This window comes from Mobula birostris, chromosome 5 (assembly GCF_030028105.1).
Source record: "Mobula birostris isolate sMobBir1 chromosome 5, sMobBir1.hap1, whole genome shotgun sequence".
In the NCBI taxonomy this organism is placed as follows: domain Eukaryota; kingdom Metazoa; phylum Chordata; class Chondrichthyes; order Myliobatiformes; family Myliobatidae; genus Mobula; species Mobula birostris.
The window spans coordinates 47,759,570-47,785,496 of NC_092374.1; the positions used below are offsets into that span (position 1 = coordinate 47,759,570).

At 40.7% G+C, this 25,927-nt stretch overlaps 1 protein-coding gene across 1 annotated transcript in view; it reads right to left on the minus strand.

Annotated features, from left to right (window-relative positions):
* Positions 1 to 878: 878 nt before the first annotated feature.
* The window catches only part of LOC140197682 (uncharacterized bromodomain-containing protein 10), a 77,249-nt gene continuing 52,200 nt past the window's right edge, over positions 879 to 25,927 (minus strand). The window contains exons 5-8 of the mRNA XM_072257992.1: positions 23,755 to 23,844; positions 22,930 to 23,045; positions 14,366 to 14,547; positions 879 to 5,237 (exon numbers count right to left, since the gene is read on the minus strand). Coding sequence (XP_072114093.1) covers positions 1,612 to 5,237; positions 14,366 to 14,547; positions 22,930 to 23,045; positions 23,755 to 23,844 — 4,014 coding nt within the window. The 3' untranslated portion in view covers positions 879 to 1,611. The remainder of the gene's footprint in view (positions 5,238 to 14,365; positions 14,548 to 22,929; positions 23,046 to 23,754; positions 23,845 to 25,927) is intronic.

The window sequence follows — 25,927 nt, forward strand, 5'->3', positions numbered from 1 at the left end:
TTTAAAATGCTCTTCATGATCTCTATGGTTAGGAAGGAAGGAAAAAGGTAAGTGCAATTGGAAGAAGAACTGCAGGTTTCCTTTCAAACCATACACCGTTCTGACTTGGAAATACATCATCGTTCCTTTATCATTGCTAGGTCTAACTTTTTAGAGCTTCCAACAGAATCCTCACTAGAAGGTTCAGTGATTCAAGAGTGTGCTGTAGAATCGCCTTCTCATCTGCAATTAGGGATAAGCAATGATGGCTAACTTTGCAGCGATAACTAGATCCTTTAAACTCACAAACAAAATACCTTGCATTGAATTACCCATCTGCTAACAACAAATATCCCTAAAGTATTATTCAAAGAGAAAATGAACAAATTATTTATCATACAAGCCAATATCTTGCGTATTTTAAACAACAGATGCAACTATGAGTTGAAAGACCAAATACTAGAATCAGAATTTCCTGAGACACTGTATACAGGAAGAAATTTTGGACAAAACTGATACTATGGAAAAGTTATTTTTGCCATGAGACAAAAAGGACATATCAGAAATGTGAACTCCATTTGCTATTAGGACAAACAAACTGTGTTTGAGAGAAAGGTGATTTGAGAGAAAGCTGAGACAATGTTACAAAGGAAAAATAGGTTAATTTTAAGTTGCTTTTCAAAAACTTTGGCATGGTCTTCAATTTTTAGGCACTGCCAAAAGAATGATGAGAAAATATATGGAGCATTTTCTCTACAGCTGTATTTTCTCTACAGATACATTTTCCAATCATATAATCACATATTCATAAGCCAAGCTACACAGTCAAATTTAAAGACTACTATAAGCTTGGAAGTGGACCAAAAACTAGAGTCTGGGAGGAAAGCTGCATTTAAATTGGAAAAAATTTTCAGCAAATAAATAATGATTGCACACGTTTTTAATCATGCAGATTTGTCTGCATTTCTCTAAACACTGGTCCTTAAAAGCTACTAAACAGCTTAAAAACCTATACATTATATAAACAAACAAATAAATTAGGAAAATTCTTTTGTACATTCACTTTAGTACAACTTTGTGGATTCAAAAGTATTTACAACTGTACAATTACAGAGGTTTTCTACGTTAAATACTTTAAAAAGGCAGCAACAGCTTATAAACAAGTCTTATGCTTTGTTTTCGACTGCACATTTTCTAAAAAAAGGTCACACATTTAAAGTGAACATTGCAGCATACCAAAGATATAAACATCAATACAGGTCGTACTGCAAGTGTGCAAGAAGCTTGAGTGCACAGTAAGCAATCAATAAAATTGCTAAGTTTTTTTAAAATTATAAACCAGGAAAATTTACAAGTACCTTCAAAATCTGCTGTCTTACACTTTTTAAACATTGTTTTGTACATTGAAATACACAAGTTTCACAGAGACAACACTAGGATAGCATCCTTGCAACAGGAATTTAGGAACTGCAGATTAATAAATATTGTGCCTCTTAGACATCTCAGTCACTGTTGTTTTACAGAACTCAGTTGATGTATTAAATTGTGCCTTATCCCCAAGCCAAAAACATAATCTAAGAATAATTTCAGTCCTGTTCAAGGCTCGTGGTTTGGACTTATGGCAGTTACAATTCAAAGACTGGAAGATGCTGAAATAGTTCTGGTAGGGTCAAGGACTTCCGATGTCTTTAATGCTGGGAAGACTACAGCAGCACTTGAATTTGCTGAAACACTAGTCAGAGATGATGGTGACACCACTTTTGCAATTGGATTACCAACAGTATTAATAGCATTTAAAACAGCTCCCTCTGGGCTGACCAATAATTTACTGAAGGCTGTGTCTACAGGAAGAACTGCAGCACTCTGGGTTGTAGGAGCTTGGAAGTTAGATACAATAGTATGAGGCTGAGATCTTGCTGTAGAAACATTTATCAGCGTCGATCCTGTGGTAAACTGAGTGGATTTAGAAACAGCAGTTATAGTTTGTGGAGCACTCAGAGGACACAGAGTTTGAAGTAACCTTTCAGAGGGAGGAACAGAAGGAGACACAGAGGACTGAGAACAGTGTGACACAGCAGGTACCATCATGCCCTTACGACAAGCAGTAGTAACATCAGTTCCTGCATGAAATCCTGGACTACTTTGCTTCAGTGTATTGGAAATTAGCAGGACATGGCTACCAGATCCAAGGCCTTGTGGTGGAACAACAAACCGATGGTTGTTGATGACTATTTGAGTCCCTGGGGCCAGAGGAGTACTTGTGTTGATGACTATTTTCTGTCGGATACAAGACTCATCTAACGGTCCAGAAGCTCTGCTGATAGGAGGTGGCACAGGTACCATAGGCTGCATTGGAGAAGCAGCTGCAGTAACTGCATTAGTACTTACAGAATGTTTTGTTAAACTGGGTACTGTTGTTTGATGGGCTGAACTAAGACCCAAAGCAACAGGAGACAACACATTACCAACAGCTGGTGGACTTGGGCGAGTAGGTGCTGGCACAGATGCAAACCTGGAAGCAGTACTTGAATCAATTTGTGATGCTATTGTGTTTGGATTCTGGAATCGAATAACTGTTTGACAACTGTCCTTTGAAAAATGCGAGTTCTGTGGGGTAAAGGCTATATTCAATGGCTGAGGGCTTGCTGGTACTCTCTTTGAATTGACCGTGATTGGGCTTGGCAAAGCAGTCGAAATTGGCAAAGAGAGAGATGGAGTCAGGGACTGCTGTGACACTTTTGGCTGTACAGATGCAAGAAGCATTGATGACGCAAGGTGTTCTGCTTTCACTGTTGAAATGGCAACGGGATGCCTAGTTGACAGCATTGCTTGATTAGATCTAGATGGATTTTCATTTCTTTTAACTAATGTAGTGGGACGTGAACCAAAAGTTGTGAAAGTTGATGTTGGAAGAGATACACCTGCTGCTGTTGTTGCTAGTGTCTGCACACTTCTTACAGACGTCTTAATTCCTGTAGAGGTCTTAAAAGATGAAGAGCTTCGATTCCCAACTACAACAGAAGGAATTGCTGGAGTGGTAACACAAGTTGTTGGTAAGACTGCGCGTGTGGTAGATAATCCATCTCCAACCTTTGCAGATATATTCGGCAAAACATTGATTCCTGGGATTTTTGGGACATTGTTCTGAACAAGATGAGCTGGATTTCCCTTATTTATTTCTGTTACCTGAAATGGGCCAGGCAATGGATTGGTCTTAATTGGTGTTTCACCAGTAAATGGTAAGAGCACAACTTGACAAGGATCTGCATTCTTCACTGTCACCTGTGTTGCATTTATTAGTGGAGGATGCTGTGGGTGGGCTAGTTTTGTTAATATTAAGTTGGAGGATGAGGAGATTGGAGTCACAGGTGGACTCATAAAGATCAACTTTTGAGGTTGTGCATTAGCAGCCATAGTGACTTGATTTGTTCCACAAGGTGCAGCAGAGGGACTTGGAACCAATAGAAGTTTTGGCACTGTGGCTCCAGCCAAAAATGTACTTTCTCCTGCCTTATTGCTTTCTGGTGAGGTAAGAAATAACTGTTTGCAACTTGTGGCATCAAGAGAGAGTTGCAGTGATGGTGCTTGAGCTAACGTTACCTTATTTTGGACAGGACCTCCACTAGATAATCCACCCACAGGACCACTGACTATATTCACGGCATTTTGGGTGGTGCTGTTCACAGTTGGACTATCTGAAACTGGTGACAATATTGTAGGCAGAGGTACACGAACAGGTACAACCCCTGAATTATTCACAGTTTTGTTAGGCCCGAGTTTAATTTTGTCCCCAGCCATATGGTTTAAGCCTAATGGAACTGATGAAGCAGAACTGGAAGCAGGGAGCTGACTAAGGTTTGAAATGGAAGTTTGTGTAGGAACTAGAGATGTCAATGGTGATGACGGCTGTGTTTTTGATACTACAAAATTCTGAACTTCTGGTAAAAAAGTAAATATTGGCCGAGGAGTAATAGCATTAGGTGACTTTTGGTCTGAGTTGGTTTGCACCTTAACTACACCAGTGTTTCCTCCACGAGTCATGACTAAAATGGACTGAGAATCTCTTATGCACACAGTCTTAAGTTCCTGCTTTGCTTCAGTTGATTCTTTTGATTGTTGTAAGTTAGAATTCTGTGTTGTTCCAGTGTTACTAGTTGACCTGCTCTGTAGTTTTGTCGGTGTTGCTGGTTGAATAGATGCTGATTGTCTATGTCCAGTACTTAATGTTGTAACTGCAGTTGCCATGATTGATGGCATTTCTGGCCTTCCTTCTGCTCCAACCATGGTAGATGATGCCAAGAAATTATACGAAGATGATGTAACTTTCAATGATTGACCAGCAGAAACTGTTACTGTACTTGCTGTATTCCTACTTTTTGTTAAACTGGAAATCTGTGACTGAACTTTAACAGATGACAGAGATTGGTCATCAGCTGAAGGCGAGTGTCCCAAGTTAGTATTTTGAGACACAGCCAAGGGCTGTTTCTCCAGTTCCCTTGGTGTCTTGGGTGGACTTCCTTTTTCAACACATTTACCATCTTGTTGCTGAGACAAGAAGTTCTTGGGTAAAATAAGCACCTGCTGCATGATCTTTTCTCCAGATTTTGGGTCAATAACAGGTTGCACTGCAATCTTAATCTGGCTGTTACTTAAATCAATTGGCACACAAGATCCATCAGGCATTTTATACAACATTTGCAGAGGCCCTTTTGGAGACATAGGAGGGGGCGAACAGAATTTTACTGGACTAGGATGCAATGTAGCTGGAGATGTTCTCTCTTCTGGGCTGTTAGTCTCTGTTACAGAGGAGGATATCTGACTAGTTAAGGTCACTTTGTTCCCATTGTGTTTTGCAAGTAAAGCTTGGATAGGTTTGGTCCCTTTCTGCATAACTGATCGTGATACACTGACTACCTCCCCTTTTGAATGATCTGATTTGACAGGCTGTTCATCCACTCCGCTTAAACTGGGTGATTCAGTCGAAAGCTGTACTGTTGCAGGTTTTGATTCAATCTTTTGCTTTCCCATATCAGAGTCAAATGACACATCTAGTGTGTTTAGATTTGCAGCAGCTTCATTTGTGCTTATTTTGGTCTTTTTGCAAGGAGGAGATTCCTTTAAACATTCAAGATCATTACATTTAATTTGCCTTTTAGGATTCTTGGAAGCTTGTTTCTGTGTTTCTTTACTGGAACATTCTTTCCTTAGTGGCTTTACTCTGGCCGTTGGTACCTCAACATCTGGTTGCAAAAAGTCATCTGAAAGACATTAAAATGATTAACATTAAACAATATATTGCAGACAAACCTGTAAAAAAGCTGCTGATGTATACACCACAACTTTACTGCTAAGTTGAACACTGAATGTTGCATATGCAGTTTGTGATGAATGCAGTTACCTAATATAATTAATATATGTCATATTGCCCAGGCTTTTGTTTTAATCTGCTTTAGCTGGTACTAAACAGTGGGGGTAATGGCTTAAACTTTAATCAGGCCTAAAAAGGAAATTAGTGGTTTGTGGGGAGCCTACTCCAGTTTTGAAAATGGCCACTTGTCTATTCTATTCTACAAACATCCCATGTTCTTAGGATTGCCTGGAATGCTGGAACATCATAGACAAAAGTTTTAGTGAGTTGATCGCACCCAGGGTACAGACAGTAAGGTAAGGAGGAAGGGACATACAATACAGTAACACCCTGTGGCCATTTCCTCTCGGCAGCAAGTATACCATTTAAGATACTGCTGGGCGGGAGGGGGTTGGGTGGGTGCAATGACCTATTAAGGCGCAGCAGATCAATGGCACAGTGGTTGACTCCGAGGCTAGGTAAGGAAGGATAAGGTCAGGTAGAGCAACATGACAGGAGACGCCAGGGAGACCTGCTGCCCACCAGGCGTCAGGATGGAGTACGACTCAGAACGGCTGCAGCACATTTTCAAGGGAGAGGTCGAGTAGCCAGAGGTGACGGTGCACATTGGCACCAATGAAATAGGTAGAAGTTAGAGAGTTAGGAAAGAGCTCAAAAGCAGGACCTTGAAGGCAGTAATCTCTGGATTACTCAAAGCTCTAAGTTCAAAGTTCAAATTTATTATCAATGTACATATACCATATACAACCTTGAGATTCATCTTCTTACAGGCACCCACAAAACAAAGAAACAATAGAATCCACGAAAAACCACATACAACTGACAGACATTCAATGTGCAAACGAGGACAAATAGTGCAAATAATTAAAAAATATGTTAGCAGCTAATACAGAGAACATGAGCTGCCAGGTCCTGGAAGTGACTGCACAGCTGCAAAGTCAGTTCAGCACAAAGGCGAGTGAAGCCAGTCCAGGAACCCGATGGCTGCAGGGCAATAGCTGCTCCTGAACCTAGTGGCATGGGTCCTAAGACTCCTGCGCTTCCCGCCTGACAGTAGTAGTGAGGAGGAGATGGGTCAAATGCAGACAGATGGGACAGTGACAAGACTACTGGTGCCAATTGCTAGTCGGGGGAGGAATAGAAAGACAGAAAGATGAATCTGTGGGTGAGGAACTGGGCAGGGGGCAAGCATTCAGATTCCTGGATTATTGGAACCTCTGAAAAAAATAACTCCTGCAAAAAGTAGTGTGACGATGAGGAGGAAAATCGGTTGTAAGAGACCAAGTATCAGTTGGATCATAGCTGCCCTGATATTCAGAATGCTGCTAAAGGTACCTTTACCGGCACTCAAATGGGCAGGTAGGACAATGTTTTGCATTGGTTAAACTATCAGCCTAGGCTTCAAGATCAAGCTTTTGAGATGGGAGGTGAATCTTTAAGCATATAACTTACTGACAAACTTGTTACAACTTAGCCAGCCTACCACTATGCTGAGTGTGACCCTGATTCTATCTCTCCTATTCTTGCTGACCTGCGAGTTTATGATTAAGAAAAGCCCTCATATTAAAATTCATGATCTCAATCCCAATCTCTTAACCTTCCTAAGCAGCCGAACTCCATCAGTTCTATTCTCACATTCATATCAGAGTTTACTCATTTGTTCGTTGTGTGCTGTGTGGTATGACACAGGCCATCCTGGTCTTTCCATGACCATGACTGGCAAATTCTTCTGCAGAAGTGGTTTGCTACTGCCACCTTCTGGGAAGTGTCTTTACAAGACGGGCAATCCCAACCATTATCAATACTCTTCAGAGATTGTCCGCCTGGCTTCAGTGGTCACATAACCAGCAGTTGTGATATGCACCAGCTGCTCATACAACCATACGACCTGCTTCCTTGGCTTCATGTGACTCTGATCAAGGGGGCTAAGCAGGTGTTTAGGATAATCTGCAGCCTAGCAGAGGGAAGAAGCGCGATACACCTTCTTTGGTAGAGATGTATCTCCACCCCCGCCACCAAGAGCTAAATCACTCCTTCAGAATATTGTCTTTAGTTGCAAGGACCAGGGTTCTGAAAGTCCAGCAATAAAACTCTGCATCTCTTTTATTTATTTCCTCCTCCAAGGAGCTCCTTAAATTTGGAGAGAGAAGAGATTGCAGATGCTGAAATCTGGAGGAGCAAAAAATAAGATGCTGATGAACTCAGTGGATCCAGTAGTTGTACAAAATGTTGGTTAGGCTGTACTAACTGAATATTGTGTATAGTTGTGGTCACCACACTACATGGTTAAGCTATAGAAGGTGCAGAGAAAAAAAAATCACAGGAATGTTACCAGTAATGTAGGGCTTGAGTTATCAGACAGACTGAAAAGGTATACCCATTTTTCCTGCAGTGCAAAAGGCCAAGAGGTGCAGGTGTCTGTTTCCCAGAGTAGGTGTATCTAAAACTAAAGGCCATATGTTTAAGTGAGAGGAAGGTAGTTTAATGGGAGACCCGAGCGGGAAAATTTTCACATGAGCAGTTGGTATTTGGAATGACCTGCCAGAGGAAGTGGCAGAGGCAGGAGCAATAACATTTAAGAGGCATCTTGAATGAACAGGGCATAGGGATGAGGAATTAATGCAGGCAGGTAGTTGGCATAAACACGGTGGCCTACTTATACGCTGTACTGCTCTACGACACTACAAAGGCAAAATAAAATACTCTTGAATATTCGTGAAAACATCAGCTGTCAATACGGGCAGTCAAAATCCACGGTAATTAAAATTATATAGAGCTTATCCCATGGTAGCTTTTTATTTGTCTTGCTGAAAGATACCCAAAATAAATGGAAAGCTGGAATCTCCTCTCAACCTTGCTCCCTGCATGACAGCATTGTGTGGTTGGTTGCCTGCTGCTTAGTTACCAATTCTTGCACAATAGATGGAATTATCACCAAGATATCAAAACAGCCTGCAATATCATTTTCAGTTCATACAGTTTCTCAAGGTCAAGAGTTACATCTATTTCCTTAGGACACAGTGGTTCTAAGCAAGATTCAAATCAATTTTATGGTAGCCATTAAAACAACTGAATGATCTTTTCACCTAAGTGGATAACTTCTAAAGATAAAGTATGATTGGTTCACAATAAAGATATGCAATTCATTAACACTGAACACCGAAAAAAACCATCAACAATGCATTTCTCCATGCATGAAATAAAGTGAGATGTTTGCACAGTGGGAGCATGAAAGACTTTGTCAATGAGGGCTTAATTCAGCATTCTCCAAATAGTTTGCTGAAAGCAGTACACTAATGAGTGATTCCCTGATGTTCTAAATAGGTCAGGGAAGAAAAGTAGTTACATTTAAACCCACAAAATTAGATTATTTCATTTTTATCCCAAACAAAGATCACAACATGTGACTAATCAGCTTGCTGCAAGACTTTCTCATCAATCATAACATTGAGTGCTCAAGAACAATTAGCATAATCCCCAGAAATAAATGTGACTTAATCGATACAGTCTTTCAACAAGTTGACTAGTAATTAACTAGGATTAACTGGCTTCTGACGCATCATACAAGCATTCTAAGTTGCCAAGAATAGCTAAATTTGAAAGTTAATGGAGACTTAGTCACACAAATGGCTTGATTTCTTTGCAAATTTTCAATTATCCTGCAGAACAGATACTCAGAGGAAAAATACATTCTAATAAAGGGGAGATAGACCACTCTCAAACTGCCAATGAGTTACCAGACTTCCACCATTCAGCAGGAACTCAGCATCTGGTAGCTATAGGGTGAGGTAAATAGCTTTCTATCCCAGATACCCAAAACTATTTCAAGCAATTGAGCTATGCTTTGAGCTGTAAAACGAAAGGGATTCCACGATTCTTGCACACTCTGGATACTCATTCAAGAAAACTAGTATCACGACCCAAAATAACGAATCACAGAGATATAGCAGGCCACTGTACTGCTGCCAAACAATGTACCTACCAGCTATATTTGCAATGTAGTCTTGAGATGTGCTAGGCTATCCATAGTTTAATTCCATCTTAATGAATTAAAAAAATATATATTCTCTCCCTAATCTTACACATAGGATGTGTGTGTGAGGGATACAAGTGTTCAAAAAGAAAACAGCTATGTTTATGCCTTCTTCATTGAGGATTTGTCCTGTGTAATAATCCTTCATAACATGTCCACCATGCTAGACTTTCTTATAAGAACAAAGAACAGAAAATCACAAGAACAGGCCCACAACAGTGCAAACTAATTGTGCTAATGAGAAAGATTCCAGGATCACCCTTATTTGCATTCTCCTGAAATATTTCTCATACCAAAGAAAACCAGAACTCTGCCGATTTGCAGACGATCTATTTCACCGCAAAAAGCAGGCAGGCACGTGGCTATTGCTTCTTGACGCAGTATAACAGTCGTCTAGCAACTAATTTCATAAAGTGGTTTGTTATATATTAATTGCCGGACATACTGACATACAGTTGAGAAAAAAAATGGCCTGACCAAATACTCAAAGAGAAACATCCAGTTTCTGTTCTACTCTTACAGTATATAAAGACATTTCAGTGATAAATTAGTGCCTGGGGGAGAAAAAAAAAACAGGATAAAGAACTGGGGCTTTTTACGTCAGTGTTTTACAGGAATATTAATATTCTACATATGCCAGATCTGCCTGAAATGCCGGCAGCATAACAGGCTTTGATGATGATGACATATACCAAAGGAACAAAGCTTAACACTGTTCTTAAGGGATTTTCAAAGGCAGCATTGAACATATATAAAATACAGAACTTTGCATAATTGGGATACATTGGGACTAGTACATTTTGGCCCAACTAGCCGAAGCTTCATGAAAATAGTTAAAAAGGTACAAAGAAGACAAATTGAATCACAAATTATGCATTTAAATTAAATACAGTAGAGAATAAATTAGAAAACTGCCAATAGTACTATAAAACCATGTATTAGCTAATGGTTATCGATTGAAATATTCATCCAGTGTACCCAATGAACAAAAGTCAGAGCAAACATCCAACATTTAAAACTTCGCAAGAGCAGCCGCCATTATAGTAAACATTCAATCAGCCAATGAGAGCGCTTTACGTACTCTCTGAGTCACTCACAGCCAATCACATTTTAGTTCACACTCTTGTTCCCTCACTAATTTATTCTATTTTTTTCCCCCCACACATAATGTCTGGAAAATGGCCTGCAACTTCCAGTGAGGGTAGTACATCTAAGACGTCTGGGAAAAGCATTAGCATGGATGTGAAACTCCTAGGATTTCAGGTGGAACCAGTCATCCAAAACATCGTTGAACTGGTCAATAAAACGGGATTAGAGGATGCTAATGATGGTGATGTTGAAGAGTTATTGTATTCTCGTCGTGAGAAGCTTAACAACGAAGAGCTTCAAAAATTGGTAGAGCAATGCATCCTGCGTGAATCTGAAGACACGGATGGAGAAGCGGAAACACCAGCAAGAAACCTCACCACAAAATTCCTCAGCACTAGCATCACCACAATCACACAAATTATGGACCAGTTCATCGATTTTGACCCTGACTGGAAATAAAGCAGTAAGGCAAAAAGAGGTGTTCTCAACATGATTTCCTGCTACCAAGAATGGCTTCATGAGAGGAAACTTAAAAAAAAAAGCAGTGAAGAAGAAGCCAAAGTTAGAGGAGGACCCACAGCCTGGTCCCTCTTCTACGAGGTAATCACCACCCCGGCCTCCCTCCACTGCTGCGGCGATGTGTTGCTGCTCCACTGATGTACAGGTTAGGCCTAATTGTGTCTTTGTCACTGCATGAACTACTATGTATACAAAAAGTATCATATATCTGGGGTTTGATTTCTTTTAGAAAAAAAATCAGACACATGTCAATTTAGATAATGTTATAATGACCCTGCATAGCGCTGATTTACATAGTGCTCCACCTCCGAAGAACACATCCTCAGCGTTAAGCAGGCTCTGAGTGTAGATACCTTCAAATTCTTTGCAGTTCCTAATGTGAAGTTGTAAAATAGTTTCATTTTCAATCTCAGCCATTTCTGACATCACCAAACCTGAATACTTGAAACTACGGTGAGCAAAACAACTTGGAATTGTCTTGCTGCTGATTTCTTGCCAGCTATCAGTGACAAAAATCACTTTTTAAACACGAACACACACAACTACATGTGAATGACGCTAGTTAGAAACTGTTCAGCAAATCTCCTGTCCAAATAAGGTGGCATAGTGTCTAAATAAATGAAGGGAATCCCAGCAATTTTCTTGATTTGAGGTGGAAAGAGAGAGTCGAGTTGTGACTGGAAAATGGCGGAGAGAGAGAGAGAACATCAAGGAAAGAGCCAAGCTATTGAAGGAAGTTTTTGGCGAAAGTGGAAGTGAACTAGAGATGGAGGTCGGCGGGGAAGAGGAACGGAATGGAAAGAGGAAGAAAAGAAAGCAGAGCTACGGGATATCAAACTCTGAGGAGTCAGCGGATGATCAAAGCAGGACAGCAAAACAATGGAAAGAAGATGAGATAAAAACAATTATAAAACTAAGTGAAGACCGGGCGTCATTTGGTGATTGGAACCTGATTCGTTTGATGAAGATGCTCAACAAAATTATAGGCGAGATTAAAGGAGCAAAGATTTTAGGAAATGGATTGCTATCAGTGATTTGTCGGGATAGTGCTCAGCAAGGTAAAGTGATAAGATTACGTAAAATAGACGGCAAAGAAGTACAATGCTCAATACCCAACAATAGAAAGTGGACTACAGGAGTTATTTCGGGGATACCAACAAAAGTTCCTATGGATGAGATTAAACAGAACATAAAGGGAGCAAAAATTATGAGGTCAAACGTTTGAAAGTTACAAGAAACAGGAAAAAGTGTGATAGTTTATCGGTAATGATTAACTTTGATGAAGAGAGATTGCCAACTAACATTTACTTAGGGTATATGCGTTATGCGGTTAGAATATATATACCACCGCCTTTAAGATGCTATAAATGTCAGAAATTCAGGCACATTGCGGCGGTCTGCAGAGGAAAACAAAGATGTGGGAGATGCGCTGGAAAACATGAATATGGGAAATGTGAAGCGGGAGCTAGGCTGAAATGCTGCAATTGTGGCGAGGAACACAGCGCAGCTTATCGAGGGTGCATTTATAGCAAGAAGGTGGCTGAAATACAATATGTAAAAGTAATTCAAGGAATCGGTTATGCAGAGTCAGTGAAAGAATTTGATGAAAAAAAAGGCTGTCAAGCAAACAAATACAGGGAATAATAAACTGGTGAATTGTGAGAGCTGTAATATGAAAAATAAGGATACACTATTAATGAGTAGAAAGGATTTCGTACTTTTTATGGTGGATGCAATTAATTGTTCAGTGCAAACAAGCAAAAGAACTGAGAAAATTAAAATTATCATCAAGTCTGCAGAAAAGTATCTTGGTATTAAAGGAATTAGGTAGGAAGAAGTCAAAGAAATGCTGAATGGAGGATCCAACAGTTCACAGGCAGGGGAGATGGAATCTTAATGGCAGTATATTTATCGTAAATGGTCAAGAATTTAAGAAATGTTTCAAAATTTAAGGAAAATCCTCAGATTTTATGGTTGAAGCCCAGGGTAAATGTGCATAACTCCAACAACAAAAAAGTACCCGACAAGAACAATGGTGAGTTGAAAGAGATTGGAAAATGGAGGAAATTATTACAAGGATACAAAAGGAAAAGGAATTTGTTGCAAAGTGAATTATCTACATCCAGATTATAAAATGAAAACCTGGAAGCAAATGAAGAACTCTGAGGTCTCAGTAAACAACTGCAGGCTACGATCCAAGAAAAGGAAAACATGAAAAAGCAGATAGACTTGGAAAAACAGCAATTTTAAAAGTATAACATGCAATAATTACTATTCTTTAAGAAGACGATTTGTCTTACAAGTGATGTAGGTGAAATCAATGTAATTGAGGTAATACAACTATGCAAAAACATGTGACATAATTAAGGAAGAATAGCAGTTTGTGGCATTATCTAATGAGTGCATTAAGCATTCACGAGGAATTGCAACTACAGGGTGAGGCTAATAGAGAACTGCAGGCTGAACTAGATTGTCTAAAGTAGAGAACTCCAGGACATATTTGGTTGGAACACCACAAGTCTAGCAGGTGATGGTAATGCACTGAAAACTGGTTGCCAACCACCATAAAACAAAAAAGAATTTTCTTCATTTATTTTTGTTCTTTAAGAGTTGTCCCAAATAAGCAGCTGCCCCAATTAACCAATGGCCCAATTAACCACTGATTAATTGTCAATTATCATCACATGAAGATACAGGAGAATGAGCAGCATTTGAGGCAGCAACAAATGCTAGTGAAAATAAGAAAATGCTCTGGAACTCTCTATCATTAGTTGGCCACTACCCCTCAACCATCAGCCTCTTGAACCAAAGGGGATAACTTCACTCAACTTCACTTGCCCCATCATTGATATGTTTCCCAACCAATGGACTCACTTTCAAGGACTCAATTCATAGTCTCGATATTTATTGCTTATTTATTTATCATTATTCCTTATTATGTATTTGCACAGTTTGTTGTCTTCTGCGCTCTGGCTGAATGCCGTAGTTGGGCAGTCTTTCATTGATTGACTATGGTTATTATTCTATTGACTTATTGAGTGCTCACAAGAAAATGAATCTCAGGGTTTATAAGGTGACATGTATGTACTTTGATATTAAAATTTACTTTGAACTTTGATAATGAAGTTACCTAATATGAACAATTCTTATATACAAGTTCAAAATGGTTCTAAAACCTTTAGCACAAAATAACAACTAAGCCATACTTGGCTACAAATGAGGTGAATGCTTCTGGTAGCCTTCCTTTTATATAACCATAAAATATCACAAAAATTCATCATTATGCACAAACAAATAAAATTACTGAGGCTAAGAGTAACTATCCAAAATGGAATTATGATGAACTAAACTCAATTTCATTAAAAATGTGATGGTACCTAGTTCAGAGCATTCCTTCTTAACTATTTCTTGATGATCAGAGTTTGAGGATCCTGCTTCATTTAGAGACATGTCTTTTATGAGCTCCCGATCCATTTCTTCATTTTGTGAAGCATCTCTAATGAATGCATCATCATCAGGCTGTTTTTTAAAGTCATCAAAATCTTTCTTCATTCGAGCTCTATAAAAAAAAAGCATTTTTATTTATTAGATTTCTAAAATAGTACTTTACATTTCTCCTTCATTAAAAAAAAGAAAAATATTCATACGTCTTAATTTCAGACCGCAACAAAAAAAATTCCCCAATAAGGAACTATTTGTTGTTACATAATGATGGTGAAAAACTCTAAGATTGACAGAACTCAGTACTAGGGATCTTTAACATTCATCTGAACAGGCTGTTCTGAGTTAAAATCTCATGTAAATACTATAAAGATTTATGGAGGCCTATGTTTTAGGTAGACCTTCATACATTCAAGACACAAGATTGCTTAATGCTATTTCCTGTACTCAAGTGTAAAGGTGAACAAATAATTATTATGCCGATTTCAACGCGGCACAAAAAAGACACAATAAATATAAATTCACAAGATTCCTTAGATACAGATTAGTTTATTGATTGTATGTCCATAAAGTGATGCTAGGCACATGAGTGTCTATACATAAAGTGACTGACAGGAAATGATAAAGTAGTGATAATTGGGGGTGTGGAGGAGTAGATCAACCTTGCTGCTGAGGGAAAGTAACGGTTCTTGAGTCTGGTGGTCCTGGTGTGCATGCTAAGTAGCCTCCTCCCTGATGGGAGTGGGACAAACGGTCCATGAAGCTGGGTTGGTAGGATCCTTCATCATGTTACCAGTCCTTTCCAGCACCTTCCTGTACAAGTGCTCTTGTTGGCAGGTAAGCTGGTGCTGATGATGCAATGGGCAGTTTTGACTACTCACCGTAGAGACTTTCTGTCTGCTCCAGCATAGTTTCTGTGCCATACAATGATGCAGCTTGTTAGGATGCTCTCTACTGCACATTTGTAGAAATGACATGAGTATGGATTGAAATGACCTTGAATTGAATTGACTTTATTACTTGCATCCTTCACATACATGAGGTATAAAAATATTTATGTTACATCTCCATCTAAATGTGCAATGTGTAATTTATAGTAAGTTGCAATAAATAGTATGTACAACAGGACAGTCAATATAACAATTATATCAATGTGAATTTAACATTCTGATGGCCTGGTGGAAGAACCTGTTGGTCCTGGCTTTTATGCTGCAGTACCATTTCCCAGATGGAAGCAGCTGGAACAGTTTGTGGTTGGGGTGACTTGGGTTCCCAATGATCCTTCAGGCCCTTTTTACACACCTGTCTCTGTAAATGTCCTGAACAGTGGTAAGTTCACATCTACAGATGCACTGGGCTGTCCCCACCACTCCCTGCAGAGTCCTGCAATTGAGGGAACTATAGTTTGCATAGCAGGCAGTGATGAAGCTTGTCAGGATGCTCTCAATTATGCCTCTGCAGAAAGTTCTTAGGATTTAGGGGCCCGTACCAAAATTCCTCAACCAACTTAAAGCTGTACACCCTCTCAATCCCAGATCCACTGATGTCAATAGGAGTTAGTCAGTCTTCCTTCCTCCTGTAGTCCACAACCAACTCCTTTGTTTTTGCGACATTGAAGGAGAGGTTGTTTTCTTGATACCATGGTGTCAGGGTGATGACTTGTTCCCTGAAGGCTGCCTCGTTATTATTTGAGATGAGGCCAATCAATGTAGTATCGTCAGCAAATTTAATTAGCAGGTTGGAGCTGCCCACACCACCAGGTTCAGTAACAGTCATTATCCCTCAACCATCAGGATCTTGAACCAGTGCGGATAACTTCACCCAACTTCACTCACCCCATCACTAAATTATTCCCACAAACTTTGGACTTATTTTCAAGGACTCTTCATCTCACGTTCTCGGTATTTAGTGCATACTTTATTTTATTTTGTGTTGACATGGTTTGTTGTCTTTTGCACATTGATTATTTACCCATTCTGTTGGGCACGGTCTTTCATTGATCTTATTGTGCTTCTTGGATTTACTGTGCATGTCCACAAGAAAATGAATCTCAGGGTCGTATATAGTGACATATAAGTACTTTGATTATAAATTTACTTTGAACTTTGTCTTGTTGACACTGCGAAAGGCCTTTAGCTCTTCTACCTCTTCTCTGTAGTCCACCTCATCATTGTTGGTAATCGGCCATACCACTGTCGTGTCATTGGCAAACTTGATCATGTGATTACTCAGGTGTTTGACCGTGCAGTCATGTGTGAGCAAAGTGTACAGTACTGGGCTTAGCACACAACCCTACGAGGTACTGAGAATGATGTGCATCCTGACTAGGTCTATTGGCCAGGAAGTCCAACACCTTGAAGACCATTTTAGAGATCTGGAGCAGCAGCTGGATGACCTTCAGCTTGTACAGGAGAATGAGGAGATAATTGATCAGAGTTACAGGGAAGTAGTCACCCCAAACTTGCAGGAGACAAGTAGCTGGGTGACTGCCAGGAGGAATGGAAATGTAAATCGGCAGTTAGAGCAGAGCACATCTGTGGCCATTCCCCTCAAAAATAAGTATATCACTTTGGAGACTTTTGTGGGGGATGACCTCCTGGGAGGATGCCACAGCGACCGGCTACACAGGCAATGAGCACAGGTCTATGATGCAGAATGGAAAGAGAGAAAAGAAGGGTGTGGTAGTGATAGGGGACTCAATAGTGAGGGGAACAGACAGGAGATTCTGTGGACATGAACGAGACACCCAGATGGTATGTTGCTAGCCAAGTGCCAGGGTCAGGGACATCTCAGATTGCATCCACAACATTTTGGAGAGGAAGCGAGAGCAGCCAGATGTCTTTGTACATATTGGTTCCAAAGACATAAGAAGAAAAATCAAAGAAGTGCTGAAAAGAGATTTTAGAGAGCTAGGTAGAAAGCTGAAAAGCAGGATCTCCAGGGTATTAATTTCTGGATTGCTGCCTGTGGCATGAATCAAGTGAGGGTAGAAACAGGATGATATGGCAGATAAATCTGTGGCTAAGAAGCTGGTGCGAGGGGCAGAGCTTCAGACTCTTGGATCATTTGGATCTCTTCTGGGGGATGAATGACCTGTTCAAAAGTGACAGGTTGCACCTGAACCAGAGGGGAATGAATATTCTCACAGGCAGGTTGGTTAGAGCTTTTGGGGAGGATTTAAACTAATTTGGCAGGGGAGTGGGAACCAGAATGATGGGAATCAGAATAGGATGGATGGTAACAAAGTAAAGATTGTGTGCAGTCAGACTGTCAGGAAGGGCAGGCAGGTGATGGGACGTAGTCACAGCCAACAGGATGAGTATCAGTATATGAGTGATACAAAATCAAAAAGGATAGCAAATACAGTACTCAAGGCATTGTATCTCAATGTGCAGAGTATAAGAAATAATGTGGATGATCTTGTTGCACTACAAGGGGTGATTGATAAGCTCGTGGTCTAAGGTAGAATGAGTCAATCCTACATTTGCACACTTAGTCCAGAAGTCGTGGAGCATACGGATCCCACCTTTGTAAAAGTCGGCATCTTGGACCTCCAGAAGTGGTACACAGCAGGGGTGATTGATAAGTTCGTGGCCTAAGGTGGAAGGAGATGAGTTATTAACTTCAAACTTTCTGCATTTTCATTCAAAGAGTTGAACTGCAGGTGCATGTAACGAGAGCTGTATAACCCACCTCCTTCTACTGTAGGCCACTAACTTATCAATCACCCCTGCTGTGGACCACCAGGAGGTCCAAGACGCTCTCATCACATGCACGTGCAGTTCAACTCTGAGTGATAATGCAGAAAGTTTGAAGTTAATAACTCATCTCCTTCTGCCTTAAGCCACGAACCTATGAATCACCCCTGCTGCAGACCACTTCTACAAAGAAGGGATCCATATGCTCCACGACCACTGGACTAAGTGTGTACATGTAGGAGGGGACTATGTTGAAAAGTAAACGTGCTAGGTTTTCTAAAATTGACTCCTTCTACCTGAGGCCATGAACTTATCAATCACCCCTCGTACTATATATTGTCAGGTATGATATTGTGGCCATCACTGAATCGTGGCTGAAAGATGGTTGTAGTTGGGAGTTAAATGTCCAAGGTTACACATTGTATCAGAGGGATAGGAAGGTAGGCAGAGGGGGAGGCATGGCTCTACTGATAAAGAATGGCATCAAATCAGTAGAAAGATGTGACATAGGATCGGGATATGTTGCATCCTTGTGGGTTGAGTTAAGAAACTGCAAGGGTAAAAAGACCCTGATGGCAGTTACATACAGGCCTCCCAACAGTGGCAGGGAGGTGGACCACAGATTACCACAGGAAATAGAAAAGGCATGTCAAAAGGGCAATGTTATGATCGTCATGGGAGATTTTAACATGCAGGTCGATAGGAAAAATCAGGTTGGTATTTGTTGAATGCCTTTTTAAAGCAGTTTGTCATTGAACCTACTAGGGGATCAACTATACTGGATTGGATGTAATATAGCAGAGGCGATTAGGGAGCTTAAGGTAAAAGAACCCTTAGGAACCAGTGGTCACACTATGATTGAGTGCAACTTGAAATTTGATAAGGAGAAAGTAAAGTCTGACGTAGCAATATTTCAGTGGAGTAAGGGAAATTACAGTGTATGAGAGAGGAGTTGGCTAAAGTAAATTAGAAGGAGCTGCTGGCAGGGACATCAGTAGGGCAGCAATGGCGTGCGTTTCTGGGGAAAATGAGGAAGGTGCAGGAGACGTGTATTCCAAAAATGAAGAAATACTCAAATGGCAAAATAGCATAACTATGGCTGACAAAGGAAGTCAAAGCTAATGTGAAAACAAAAGACAGGACATACAACAAAGCAAAAGTTAGTGGGAAGATAGAGAACTGGGAAGTTTTTAAAACTGTGGGTACAATTTCTATTACAAGGGAGAAGGTGCTCAAAAAGCTGAAGGACCTAAAAGTACATAAGTCACCCGGACCAGATGAATTGCATACGAGGGTTCTGAAAGAGGAAGTGTTAGAGATTGTGGCGGCATTAGAAAACAATCTTTCAAAAATCATTGGAGTCTGGGATGGTGCCAGAGGACTGGAAAATTGCAAATGTCACTCCAATTTTTAAGAAAGGAGGAAGGCAGCAGAAAGGAAATTATAGATCAGTTTGCCTGACCTCAGTGGTTGGTAAGATGTTAAGAGTCAACTGTTAAGCATGAGGTGATGGAGCACTTGGTGACACAGGACAAGATAGGACAAAGTCAGCATGGTTTCCTTAAGGGAACATCCTGCCTGACGAACCTGTAGGATAGATAAGGGGATGCAGTGGATGTTGTATATTTGGACTTACAGAAGGCCTTTGACAAGGTGCCACACATGAGGCTGCTTACCAAGTTAAGAGCCCGTGGTATTACAGGAAAGTTACTAAGATGGTTAGAGCACCGGCTGATTGGAAGACAGCAGCCAGTGAGAATAATAGGATCATTGTCTGGTTGGCTGTCAGTGACTAGTGGTGTTCTGCAGGGTTCGGTGTTGGAACCACTTCTTTTTATGCTGTATACAAATGATTTAGATGATGAAATAAATGACTTTGTTGCCAAGTTTGCAAATGATACAAAGATTGACGGAGGGGCAGGTAGTGTTGAGGAAACAGGTAGGATGCAGAAAGACTTAGACAGATTAGGAGAATGGGCAAGAAAGTGGCAAATGAAATATAATGTTGGAAAATGCATGGTCATGCACTTTGGTAGTAGAAATAAACGGGGAGAAAATCCATAAATCTGAGATGCAAAGGGTCTTGGGAGTCCTTGTGTAGACACCCTAAAGGTTAGTTTGCAGGTTGAGGTGGAGGTGGGGAAGGCAAATGCAATGTTAGCATTCATTTCAAGAATACAAGACCAGGGATGTGATGCTGAGGCTTTATAAGGCACTGGTGAGGCCTCACCTTGAGTATTATGTACAGTTTTGGGCTCCTCATCTTGGAAGAGATGTGCTGGCATTAGAGAGGGTTCCAGAGGAGGTTCACAAGGATGGTTTTCCAGGAATGAAAGGGTTATCATACAAGGAACATTTGACGGCTGTGGGTCTGTACTTGCTGGACTTCAGAAGGATGAGGGGGTATCTCATTGAAAACTTTTGTATGTTGAAAGGCCAAGTAGACAGAGTGGATGTGGAAAGGATGTTTCCTATGGTGGGAGAGTCTAGGACAAGAGAGCACAGCCTCGCAATAGAGGGGCATCCATTCAAAACAGATGCAGAGAAATTTCTTTAGTCAGAGGGTGGTGAATTTGTGGATTTTGTTACCACATGCAGCTGTGGAGGCCAGGTCGTTGGGTGTATTTAAGGCAGAGATTGATAGGTTCTTGATTGGACATAGCATCAAAGGAGGCCGGGAAATGGCATCGAGAAGGAGAAAAAGGAAGGGGAGCCATGATTTAATGGCGGAGCAGACTCGATGGGCCAGATGGGCTAATTCTGCTCCTATGTCTTATGGTCTAGTTGCACAAACACACATATCAGTACTCACTCCATCATACAAAGACGATTTCAAAGCTGGCTTAAAAAAAAATAATGCTAATAAGCCAATTATCATCTGGTGAGTAAACATGAATTGTATTCCTAGATGCCTTTTGATGACTAAATAAAAATAGCCAGGCTGCATAACAATAAAATAATATCAAAAGCTATTTAGGTGAAAGTAATGTTCCTGGAATCTGCAGCAATACATCACAAAGCTGTTTCTGGCACACTGACTGGCTCTATAATTTTCAGAAAGTCATTAAATAATTGAAAAGAACCTTAAACACAAGTGAGAAAGAAAACAGGCTTAGACCAAAGCATTCCATGAGAGGAAATATGGACATTTTGATGTTGCTCACATCAAAGTTGCTGGTTAATGCAGCAGGCCAGGCAGCATCTCCAGGAAGAGGTACAGTCGACGTTTCCGGCCGAGACCCTTCGTCAGGACTAACTGAAGGAACAGCTAGTAAGAGATTTGAAAGTGGGAGGGGGAGGGGGAGATCCAAAATGATAGGAGAAGACAGGAGGGGGAGGGATGGAGCCAAGAGCTGGACAGGTGATTGGCAAAAGGGATATGAGAGGATCATGGGACAGGAGGCCCATGGAGAAGGAAAAGGGGGAGGGGGGGAACCCAGCGGGTGGACAAGGGGTATAGTCAGAGGGACAGAGGGAGAAAAAGGAGAGAGAGAGAGAAAGAATGTGTGTATATAAATAAATAACGGATGGGGTACGAGGGGGAGGTGGGGCATTAGCGGAAGTTAGAGAAGTCAATGTTCATGCCATCAGGTTGGAGGCTACCCAGACGGAATATAAAGTGTTGTTCCTCCAACCTGAGTGTGGCTTCATCTTTACAGTAGAGGAGGCCGTGGATAGACATATAAGAATGGGAATGGGATATGGAATTAAAATGTGTGGCCACTGGGAGATCCTGCTTTCTCTAGCGGACAGAGCGTAGGTGTTCAGCAAAACGATCTCCCAGTCTGCGTCGGGTCTCACCAATATATAGAAGGCCACATTGGGAGCACTGGACGCAGTATATCACCCCAGCCAACTCACAGGTGAAGTGTCGCCTCACCTGGAAGGACTGTCTGGGGCCCTGAATGGTGGTAAGGGAGGAAGTGTAAGGGCATATGTAGCACTTGTTCCGCTTACAAGGAAAAGTGCCAGGAGGGAGATCAGTGGGGAGGGATGGGGGGGGACGAATGGACAAAGGAGTCACGTAGGGAGCAATCCCTGCGGAAAGCGGGGGGGGGGGAGGGAAAGACGTGCTTAGTGGTGGGATCCCGTTGGAGGTGGCGGAAATTACGGAGAATAATATGTTGGAAAGATGAAGCCACACTCAGGTTGAAGGAACAACACCTTGTATTCTGTCTGGGTAGCCTCCAACCTGATGACATGAACTTCTGCTAATGCTCCACCTCCCCCTCGTACCCCATCCATTATTTATTTATATACACACACATTCTTTCTCCCTCTCTCTCTCCTTTTTCTCCCTCTGTCCCTCTGACTATACCCTTTGCCCATCCTCTGGGTTCCCCCCCCTCCCCCTTTTCCTTCACCCTGGGCCTCCTGTCCCATGATCTTCTCATATCCCTTTTGCCAATCACCTGTCCAGCTCTTGGCTCCATCCCTTCCCCCTCCTGTCTTCTCCTATCATTTTGGATCTCCCCCTCCCACTTCCAAATCTCTTACTAGCTCTTCCTTCAGTTAGTCCTGACAAAGGGTCTCAGCCCGAAACGTCGACTGTACCTCTTCCTAGAGATGCTGCCTGGCCTGCTGCATTCACCAGCAACTTTGATGTGTGTTGCTTGAATTTCCAGCATCTGCAGTATTCCTCGTGTTTGCGATTTTGATGTTGCTACTTATTTGTTTCTAGAAAGTCACTTGGACCCACTACCTCAGAGCACCAAAACCACTCCTCACCATGACTATTTTCTTTCAATGAAACGAAGAAATTAGCAGACATAAGGAAAATGCACATAAAATGCAAAAATTACCGATTTCTCTGATAAGCCTTGATTAGCTTTGGTTCCCATGGTAACAGTTCATTCAACAGTCGTCCTAGGGTACTATGCAAATCTTTTAAAGCTTGTCGCCTGTAAAACCATTTTTCCTGTAAATAACAAAAGTTATATATTTTAGCCATAATGAAAGAATTATGCGATTTTGTAAGCCCAATGTTTTAGTTATCAAATTGTAACTGATTGGGTATTAACAGCACACATTATCAATAAATATAGTTCTTCTGCAATTACTCTTGAGCTGCTGAATCAACTAATTTCTGGAGCACGATGATGACCCCAATTGTTAATTATACAACCATCAATTCCACTTCTAGAAATTAGAAGAATGGCTAGGGAAGCATCTAGAAATCAGAAGTCTTGTCTAGGAAAGTATCAAAACAACAGCAACCTACCTAAAAACAAAGAGGAGTTAAAACTAAAAAAAAACTTAAATTTGAGCTACTTTTACAACATTTTGACCATTCTAAAACATGCACATAACATGCATTTCAAATCCAAAATGCACAATACAATGTGCATCAACAGAAAGCACTGTTACAAAATTAAACAGTCCTATTCTTTTACAGAAAATTTGTTTTTCATTCGTGACTTCTAAACTTAACAAATACACGTATTTATGTCATGTGCGAAGCTGCAAAACAGCTTATAAATTGATTCTGGAGGAAATCTTTAAAAATAAACCACACCATCCAGTCCAGTCAACAAATCCAAAATAAATAATGAGCAGGGTCAATGTCTTGTTAGAGAATTTTTGATTTTCGTATCTGGATTCACAGAATAAGAAAACCAGTGACTTACCGATTTCTTCTTATTATTTTCCAGTTCTTTGAGCTCTCCTTCCATTTTGGCAATAAGTTCCCTGAGTTCATCAAGACTAGTGCAAACAAGCTACAAAGAGAAATTTAAAAGGAAACGTAATAAAATCAAAATGCATAAAAAGCAAACTTAAAAGCTTTTGCTCTTAACAGTGAAGTACAATTTACCTTCTAACCAATCAAACTAATAATATTTTAACATTTCTGTGAATGAAATAACGAATACAGACTTCCCATCTGAACATAGTAAGACTAAAGGAAAAAACATCAGAGAGTCAAACATTACACAAACATCACCTACACATTCAGGGCAATTTACCACAGCCACTCTCATACATGGGATGTGGGTAGAAATGGGAGCACTAAGAGAAACCTGTGCAGTCACAGGCAGAATGTACCAATTCCACGCAGTCAGCATCAAAGGTGAGGATTTAACATAGGCCACTACAGCCGAGAGTAGATCCACTGGCTGGGCAATTTCTTAAGAGCAAATTGATAATTATTTTATACATTTATTTTATGTATGAAAACATGTAGGGCATTAAATACATGCCGATATTGATTAATAAGAGAAAAATTAGTACTACTGCATAACAACGTACAGGTTTCCCCCGCCATCCGAAGGTAGAGCGTTCCTATGAAACGGTTCGTAAGCCGAAATGTCGTAAAGTGAGGAAGCAATTACCATTTATTAATATGGGATAAGTTTGTGAGCATTTCCAGACCCAAAAAATAACCTACCAAATCATGCCAAATAACACATAAAACCTAAAATAACAGTAACATATAATAAAGCAGGAATGATATGATAAATACACAGCCTATATAAAGTAGAAATACTTTTTGCAATCATTGAAGTACTGTCTAGCGCAGCGAAAATCTCACGCGCGCGCTCTCTCGGCAGAAGCACTCTCTCCAGTAACCTTTAAGCTATGAGGCTGCCAAATCGTACCAAATAACAAATCATACTAAATAACACAAAAGTACACAGCCCATATAAAGTAGAAATACTTTTTGCAATCATTGAAGCACAGTCTAGCGCAGCGAAAATCTCACACATGCGCTGTCGGTGGAAGCACTGTCGGCACAGGTGCTCTCGGCAGAAGCACTCTCTCCAGTAACCTTTAAGCTATGAGGCTAACAAATCATAAAATAAAAATAAATAAATCAAAAAATAACAAATCATACTAAATAACACAAAAATACACAACCTATATAAAGTAGAAATAATGTATGTACAGTGTAGTTTCACTTACGGGAATCAGGATGGTGTTTTAGGCTGAGTCGTCGGAAATTGGGGTGGTGGGAGGTAGAGGAGACTGGGGTGTCATCTCATTGTAGTCTATTTCCAATAGGGCAGCCAGGTCATCTTCTTCTATGTCTGCCTGCCTCGATGTCGAAGGTCGAGGTTCGTCGCCTGCTGTGGTTGATGTGCAAGGCTTGAAAAACGACAGTATACTTGACTGCTGAGCCTCGCGCATTTTTAGATCATACAGTTCTTTGTAAGCACTCAAAACATCCTGCAAACCTGCTCTAAACCTACGTGCCCTTTCAAAATTAAATGCAGACTTTTCTGCAATCATTGCAGCGCTCTCAATCGCAGCGAAAATCTCACGCAACTGCTTCACGTTCAGTTCCTGGACGACTTCATTTTCGCTACTGCGTTCGGTTTCGATTGTTATCCTTTCTTCTTGCAATTGCATCAGCTCTTCATCTGTCAATTCTTGGTCATGGGATGCCAAAACCTCTTCAACATCATCTTCGTTAACTTCCACAAACCCAGCCTCCCCACTATTGTCATATTTATTGTTGATGGCTCGAAGCCTTTAAAATCGTTCACTGCTTCGGGACATAGTTTCCTCCAAACGTCATTTTTCATCGAGACTGTTAGCCTAGCGAGAGCATCTCCAATGTTGGCGATTGCCAGTTTTATACTGTAGTCTTTCCAGACCTCTCGCAGTTGCCCTCTCTGTCAATAGCACTTACAATAAAATGCATCACATTTTGCGTATAGTAGCCTTTAATTGTGGCTATTAGGCCTTGATCACACGGCTGCAGCAACGATGTTGTATTTGGCAGTAAGAACGCAACACGAATGTTACAGCCATACTCGGTAATGTCAGGCGGATGAGCAGCACAATTATCGACAATCACAA